This window comes from Triticum aestivum, chromosome 6D, assembly GCF_018294505.1.
Source record: "Triticum aestivum cultivar Chinese Spring chromosome 6D, IWGSC CS RefSeq v2.1, whole genome shotgun sequence".
Classification (NCBI taxonomy): domain Eukaryota; kingdom Viridiplantae; phylum Streptophyta; class Magnoliopsida; order Poales; family Poaceae; genus Triticum; species Triticum aestivum.
In genome coordinates this window covers 404,192,967-404,200,796 of record NC_057811.1, presented here as the reverse complement: position 1 = coordinate 404,200,796, position 7,830 = coordinate 404,192,967, and the positions used below count along the sequence as shown (strand labels likewise).

The 7,830-nt window shown below is 53.1% G+C and overlaps 1 protein-coding gene across 1 annotated transcript; it reads left to right on the top strand.

Moving 5' to 3' along the window:
- Window positions 1–2,986: 2,986 nt before the first annotated feature.
- On the top strand, window positions 2,987–5,358 carry LOC123141757 (uncharacterized protein At1g66480). Its single transcript, XM_044560834.1, has 2 exons — window positions 2,987–4,040; window positions 5,016–5,358. Exons 1-2 carry the CDS (start codon window positions 3,327–3,329, stop codon window positions 5,058–5,060), a joined length of 759 nt encoding a protein of 252 aa, XP_044416769.1. The 5' UTR covers window positions 2,987–3,326; the 3' UTR covers window positions 5,061–5,358.
- Window positions 5,359–7,830: the final 2,472 nt, after the last annotated feature.

The following is a 7,830-nucleotide window of genomic DNA, read 5'->3' as shown; positions in this document are numbered from 1 at the left end:
CAGTGAGGAGGATGTACATAAAAGGGCGGTGACCCAATTCCAGAATTTGCTTGGGAAGCTTTTCCTGTGGAGTAGGCCGATGATGAATTCCCACTTGACCAAATCAGAGGCCTTGTGGATGTCAAGCTTGAAGGGGAGCAATGGTTATTTGCCCTTACGGAGCCTCGGGAAAAGGTTTCGGACGTACATGAAGTTGTCATGGATGCTTCTCCTTTTGATAAATGCACTCTGGGCATTGGAGACATGTTTATCCATGTGAGGGCCTAACCAGATGGACAACACCCTGGCCATGATTTTCGCAATTGCGTGAATCAGGCTAATGGGCCTATAGTCTCGGACCCCCTCCGCACCATCTTTCTTGGGCAAGAGCACATCATTTGCGGAGTTGAGCCAATGGAGGTTGGTGGTATGCAAGAAGAGATGAACCACTCTCATGATGACACCTTTCATGGTGTTCCAACACTTTTTGAAGAACATTCTTGTGAAGCCGTCTGGCCCGAGCGCCTTTTCACTTGGCATCTCTTTGATAGCCTCATGAATCTTCTCCTCGGTTATGGGAGCCTCAAGCTGATGTAAATCTTTGGGCGCAATGTTTAGCTCCTCCAATTAAGGTCCTTGAAGCTCCTTTGCCCCTTGCCCATGACTTTGGAGAAGTGGTAATGTATGATGGATTCCTTGGCCTCGTGCTCGGTTACCCAACCAGACTGGTGCTTGATCATCCTATGGACGTGGTTCTTACGCCTTCTTGCATTAATGCGACGATGGAAGAATTTGGTGTTGCATGACCCTCTCGCAAGTTTGAGATCCTAGCAGACTGCCTCTTTCTAGACCTGTCAATCACGATAAGACTTATGACCCTTCTTTTAAGCCTCGTCCGAAGATCTTGCTCCTCAGCGGGAAGTTGTCGGTCTTCCTGTGTAACATCGAGACGAAGAATCACAAGAAGGGCGGCGTGAAGGTGGGTCTTCACCTTGGAGATTAGGCCCCTACTCCATTAAGTGAGACGAAGCCTTCTTGAGCCTATTAAGCAAGACTTAGTCAGGCTCTGTTTGATGGACGTGTTCATTCCAAGCCTTTTTGCCCCACCTCATTGAACCCGGGCATTGATGCCCAAAAGTTCTCAAATTTGAAGCTCCTGGGTGTCTTCGCCCCTTTGTGATTGGCAAGCTCTCCTAGGTCTCCTCAGCCCGCTGTCAAAGACGAGAGATTTTGGCAGCACCGAGTGTTGGTATGAATCTCACGTCGTCATCATCTGTTCCTTTTTTTGAATATAGTACAAATACACAAGCTCATAAATATGCACATACACTCCTCCCATGAACGCACGCACACACACCTTACCTCTATGAGAGCATCTTCGAGAGAATGAGCCGGCACATCATGTTGAGATTAACAAAGTTGCCACACACGCCTTCGTAGTTGATGGAACGTCTCTCCTCATTGAATGCACATCGCTGGATGGCTTGAAACAAATAGAGGAAAATGCAAGCACCATTGTTATGTGTGAGAATTGAACTCCAGTGGCAGGGATACCACTCTGCTCCTATCCACCGTCATCATCTGTTCCAATCCAATTTGTTAGAGGTCGCGAGCATACACATCTGGACGGGACGTGACAGCAACAAAAGCGATTCCGTTTAGAAAAGCCATACGGTAATCGTGACACTTAGTATTTCAGAAGGGTGACGCAGGCATGGACACTGACGAACCGACGATGACATGCATGGACCTACGCGATTTTCTTTCCATCCACAGCTTGATTGAAACTGCGTAGTCTCTTCTGAACACTTGACTTCTCAGAGCGTCCGTTGCGAGAGCCTGCGTGCGTGTCGCTTGCGAGTGCGTGCGTTCATCCGCTGTGACGTATACTCACATACTATAAGGGTCAGGGTCAAACAGTGGTGCACTTGGAGACATGGGACGTGACGCCGCTACGTGCCGTCGATGGCTCGCTTTCATGGTGCGGTCAGAGGGAGTTCGACCAAAAAATATGAGCGCCGGGCGTGTCAGCTTGCGACGACGGACGCGATGCGCCATGCGATTGTCATGGCAGCGACAGAAAACCGAAGATTATTATGCCGATCACGTACGCAGGCCGCCGTACCGAGCCACCAAAGGAGCCAGATATAGTGTAGCATGCATTTGAAGGCGCTAGCTGTACGTGCACCGCGAGAAGTGAGCAGGCAAGCCAGATCTCGTACTGTAGTGCCGTCATAAATGGAAGCACGTACAATGGCCGATCGCCGTATGCAGGGAGGATCCAGATTAGTACTACTACTACGTACTACTCTGGATCGAAAAAGACAAAAGAGGGGGATCGATTTGACAGTGGAAGTCGCGTCTTGATCAGCCTACCGACACACACAGCACAGCACAGCACAGGAGTCGTCCCTTGAGAAGCGGTGAGATGCAGCCCCCGACGCAGAATTCAGTTGACATCTTCTTATCGTGTCTTTAAGAGATCCATCTATGGCTTGACCTATACTATACACACCTAGAGTAGTTACTACCGCATCTTGCTTCTTCCGAGAGCCAACGACCCAACCAGATTTCCAATTCTAATTCTAACTCTAATTCTAGAACCGGAGCGGATCGGTGGCCGATCGATCGTTCACATTAAGGCGATCATGGATATGGAAAGGAAGTCGGGTGACTAACTTGAACCTTACTTATCGCCGCTCGCTTTACAGTTCACGGTTGGGCAGTGTTGGGCATTTTCTGTTGGCAAAGAGCTAAAGCCAACACGTTACTACACGCAGATCTTGTGACAACCCACGATCGTGAGTAACCACAATGGAAGCCGGTCCTGAATTCCTGATATTCCCCCGCACAGATTCCGTTCATCCCAACGCTTTCACATGCATGCGCGCACACACACAGAGACAGACACACCTCGTTCCACCGCTTTACTTTGATGAGAACTGTATTTCTAGTTGCCATGATGCCATGATGGTGGAGTTTCCGTGTTGGCTCTCCTGCTGTGAGTGCTGCCCAGAAACTTTGCGCTTGATAATTATTCACACGCAGACGGACGCTACATCGGCAATGGAGTAGCCCCGCCCCGGCAATCTGCATCCGAAAGCGGGAAACGCAACGCAAGAGAGACAAGGCGAGCGCACCACCTCGGCATCCCCATAAAATACGCCCCCCGTCACCTTTGACCCCTCCACCTTTCGCCACCACTCCTCCTTTCATAAAACAAAAGATCACGACGCACAGGCCGCGCCTCCCGAGAGAGCCGAGCAGAGACAAGAACCAAGACCAAAAACACGCCGGCAGCGACGCCGTCCGCCCGCGCGCACCGGCGGCAAGGAGAGGGAGGGGCGATGGGGAACAGCATTGGGGCGAAGCGCAAGGGGGCCAAGGTGATGCAGCTGGACGGCACGTCCTTCCGGGTGAAGCCGCCGGCGGCGGCGGCCGACGTGCTGCGCGACCACCCGGGCTTCCAGCTGCTGGAGGCGGAGGAGGTCAAGCTGCTGGGCGCGCGGGCGCGCCCCCTCGCGCCCGACGCGCCGCTGCGCCGGGGCCGGCTCTACTTCCTCGTCGCGCTCCCGCGCCGCCCCGCCGCGGGGCCGCCCAGGCGGGCCTGGTCGGGCAACCTCCGCGTCGGCGCGCGCGAGCGGCTCGAGTCGCTCATGCTCGCCCGACGCTCCACCTCCGACCTCTCCTCCTTCCAGGGCGTCGCCTCCGCGTCCGCCCCCGCCTCCCCGCTCTTCGCGGGAGCGGGCGGCGGCGGCGGCGCAGGCACCCCCGTGCGGCTCAGGATGCGGCTCCCCAAGGCGCAGGTGGAGAAGCTGATGGGCGAGAGCCGGGACGCGGCCGAGGCGGCGGCCAAGATCATGGAGCTGTGCGCCGCGGTGGGCGACGGCGGCGGCTGCAGCGCCAAGGTGACGCCCGAGCGGCCGCCCGGGATCCTGCGCAGCCCGCGGTTCGCGGCCACGCCCGAGTGGGGCTCCGGCTTCATGGTACCCAAGCCGGCGACCGGCGCGCCGCCCAAGACGCCGCAGAGGTGGCCCACCCTGCCCGGCACCAAGGAGGAGGTAACCAATACTGATTACTGCTCCTACTCTTCAAATCAATCAATTAGCCCCATCCATTCTCCACGTGCATCGCATTACTGCGTGTTCCCTTGTGCGCAGTGCGTGATACCACATGAATTAGTATATTCGTTCGACACACAACTCAGAGCAAGATCTGCATTCTTACCACTCCTCCAACTTGAGTTGAGATGCACAGCAAAAAAGTCAAGCACATATATATAGTACTGTAGAATTCGTCCCATGGCAGCAATGATATTCTAGAAGAAGAAACAAAAATCTTGGGCAGCAATGCCAAGTATACTACTCCCTTCATCCGAAAATTCTTGTCGGAGAAATGAAAAATGGTTGTATCTAAAATTAAAATACATTTGAATACATCCATTTCTCCTGACGGAGGGAGTACATTAGAGTAGTAGAATTCTTGGGTTTTGTTCGGTTTGTGCATTGGGTTGGTTACCACCGTACTAGTACAAAAGCAGCCACTAACCACTAGTGCAAGGTTAGCGAAACTGCCGAATGTCAGATCAGATGCCGCGTACAGTACAGCGGCAAGAAGAGTATTCTTGTACTGCTGTCTGCAGAAAACATATACCCTGTCTCAGTGGCGCACTACACCTGGGAAACTCTTTTCCGCTCATTGCGGGAAACAACCTACACAGCAAGCAGCGCACAACTTTCGTGCGGGTTTCCTCTTTCACACACCGGTAGTATTTAACAACTGGAGTTAGTAACCATCACAATAATAAGAAAAAAGAAACAAAAACAAATTAGAGTTAGTAGAATGAGAGAAAAAAAAGCAAATAAATCATATGCTGGCCATCATTTTTGTGTTGTGTTTTAAAATTGTCTTGTGGTGTTGAATCCAGACCCACAAGTTTTCTTTTGAGCGTTGACACATACATCTGTTATGCAAAATCCGTGTAAAAATTGTCGCCCTTCATGAAGTCTAATCTTGTCTCCGTTTCCATGTTTCAGAAGCGAGCGAGGTTCGTGGCGTTGCCGGACGAGCTGATAGCATGACCGATATTTCCCTCGACGGAGACGAGTTAACACATCCATCCCATTGTCCCAGCCATGCTTGCTGATTGTCAGGCCAGGAGATAGGGAGTTATAAACCTATCTTGAGGCCGTTAGAGATACCGGTCCGGAAAAAAAAGGCTGTTAGAGATACATACATGCTTGGATCATCATTCTCTTGCCAACAAAAAACTATGGTTCGAAGACGAGAAGCCGCCGAATGGCTTCCAATTCACCTTGATTTCGCATCTCAATAGCGTGTTTCTGGACTCTCTCTTCTTCCTTGTGTGTTTTCTTGTTAGTTCCTCTCTGGTGGTTTTATTATTAGTCCACCATGCCATGTCGTCGTGAATGCTCTGTCTCTGTGCGAGCCAATTGTCGCGGTCAACTCTATGTGCATGATTTCAGACTGATTTGGAAGATGCCAACCTGCTGCAGTTTGCTTCGGACTCGGCAGCTTCTCTGAATTATCCGCATTCACTCATTCGATCCCTGCATGATTCTGGAAGGGAGTTGTGCGGGTTAGTGGCGCGTGATAATGGATCGTCGCGTTGAACCGGTGGATTATATTTGCTTATACTAAGAATTATTATTGGGAGCTGTTGCTCAACCGCATTCCTCGGCACATGCAAGTGCCATCTACAAAATCATAAGTACATATGCTGCGTCGTCAGTGTTTCTTCCTTGTTTTTTCAGATGGCGATGAAAGGCTGAGTTAGCGCCCGGCTTCGTGTCAAGTCGCGGGCGTTGTTTAGTGGTTTCTTAATTGATCCAGATTTGGATAGTGGTGTTGCATCCAATCATCTGAAACCTGCACATGTTACGCGATCTGAACCACCGTCTTATACGCTTATATCTATGGTGTGAGAAAGTCAGATTAGAAGAACATGCAGGTATACTTTCTGAATCTGAGTGAATCGTTGGCAGCGCGTGCACTCTGAGATAACTCCATATTCTTTGATCTTGAACCTTACTGGCTGCCCCTATGATGCATCGTCCGTTACCACGGGAGAGTGTGTAGAGATGGCCAACTTCCAGCAGGACCGGGGCATCATGTTCTTAACCTCATTTCATGGGTCTCTCCAGAGTTGATTGAAGAACTTGCAAGTTTATGCAATACATGCGAAGAGCCAGTGGTCGTAGTCCAGAATGGGAGTTGCCTTCCCTATCGTAAGGGCATCTTCAATGTTGCTCATCAATTGAATGCCCCATAAGAGCATCTACAGTCGGACATGGCAAATCTGACCCCTCAAACGCCTATGAACGCGCGCTGACGCGTCCGCGGACAGTGACCGGTCACGCCTAAAATAATGCATTTCACATCCGAATACCTTAAATTAGAAACATCAAATCCATATTAATACATGCAACGCAACCATCTTTGAGCGGAGCTTCGTCCGGATCCGCTCCCCGTTCGTCCGGCTCCGCCGTGGCCATATCCGGCAGCCGGCTTCGCCCCTCAGAGTGTTGGCCCGGTCGCCGGCAAGGTAGAGTAGGGCATGGGACACAAGCCGACTCACGGGACTCAAGGCGCCGCCGTCTCCCATGCCCTACTCTTCCTCATCGGAGCGCGGAACCCGTTGGGTGCCGGTGGACGTCAGAACGACGATGGATCCGTCCTGGGACGAGCCGTCGATGTCCACCACGATGCGGTTGTGGCGCCCGGACTGTTGCGCCATACGGGGCGCCAGAGAATGCGACTCCGCCTCGCCGACGTCCACCGCTGCGAGGGCTGCCGCCACCTCCCAAGCCTGTTGTCTCGCACGCCGGGCATGCCGTGCCATGTTCTCATCGGACGAGGCCCATGGCGCGCCCCGATGCTCGGCGCGCCAACGGAGGCGTTGCGCGTCCACCACCGCGTTGGACGCCAGACAGACCGCACCGCCTCCGGTGAGGCAGCGACTGCTGCCCTAGCGCCGGATCCATGCGCCATTTAGGCGGACGCAATGGATTCCCGACGGAAGGAGTCCGAGCGCTGTCGTGCATAGGCCTCCTCCCGGGCGCGGCAGAGCGCAAGCCGGGCATCCATCTGCTCCTTCGGGTCGCGTGGGATGAGCTCGGGGTCGACAGATCTAGAGGTGAAGGACTCGAATCCGCTGCCCCACCATGCCGGAGATAGTCGGAAGGCGCCGAAGACGAGCTTGGGTGGCAGAGGGGAGTGGAGTGAAGTGAAGTGGCTAGGGTTTGGTCCGACAAGCGGATGGGGAGGAATATATGTAGGGTTGGGCCAGCGTGGGCCGGATCTGATGTGGCGGGCGGGCCCGGGCGCCCCCATATCCGCCCCATATTTTCGCTGTATATGAGGGGTGCCGGTCAGCCCGGGCGTTTGAGGGCCATTTGAGGAGCCCATCTGGGTCAAAATTTTGCGACTGGACTGTCGGTGTGGAACGACACCTATGGGATCACAAGAATCCCTACTACGGTTGCCGGGGCGCAGGGTTGCGAGGAGAGCAGGGCTAGTAGACAACACAAGGATCGTTTACCCAGGTTCGGGCCGCGAGGATGCGTAAAACCCTAGTCCTGCTTTGGTGGGTGTATTTCTGAGAGTTCTTGAGCTCTCGAACTAGCTGTGGTCAGTGCGTGGTTCGAAAGAGCCGAATCCTTCTCCAGTATGCCATGGGCCTCCTTTTATAGTTGGAAGGGGCTGCCACAGTGACACACAGGAGGTGGAAATGCGTACAGTGCTCTGAGCTTATCGCTCGTATTACAGGACAAGATGCATTTAATGCATAGCTTAGGTGTCCCCTTGCTTTATTGGGGACGGGGGCGAGGT

Excerpts from the sequence above, each read along its gene's own strand:
- LOC123141757 (XM_044560834.1), top strand. The coding sequence starts at position 3,327 with ATGGGGAACAGCATTGGGGCGAAGCGCAAGGGGGCCAAGGTGATGCAG. Across the intron at positions 4,041-5,015 it reads TGCCCGGCACCAAGGAGGAG|AAGCGAGCGAGGTTCGTGGC; the intron begins GTAACCAATACT and ends TCCATGTTTCAG.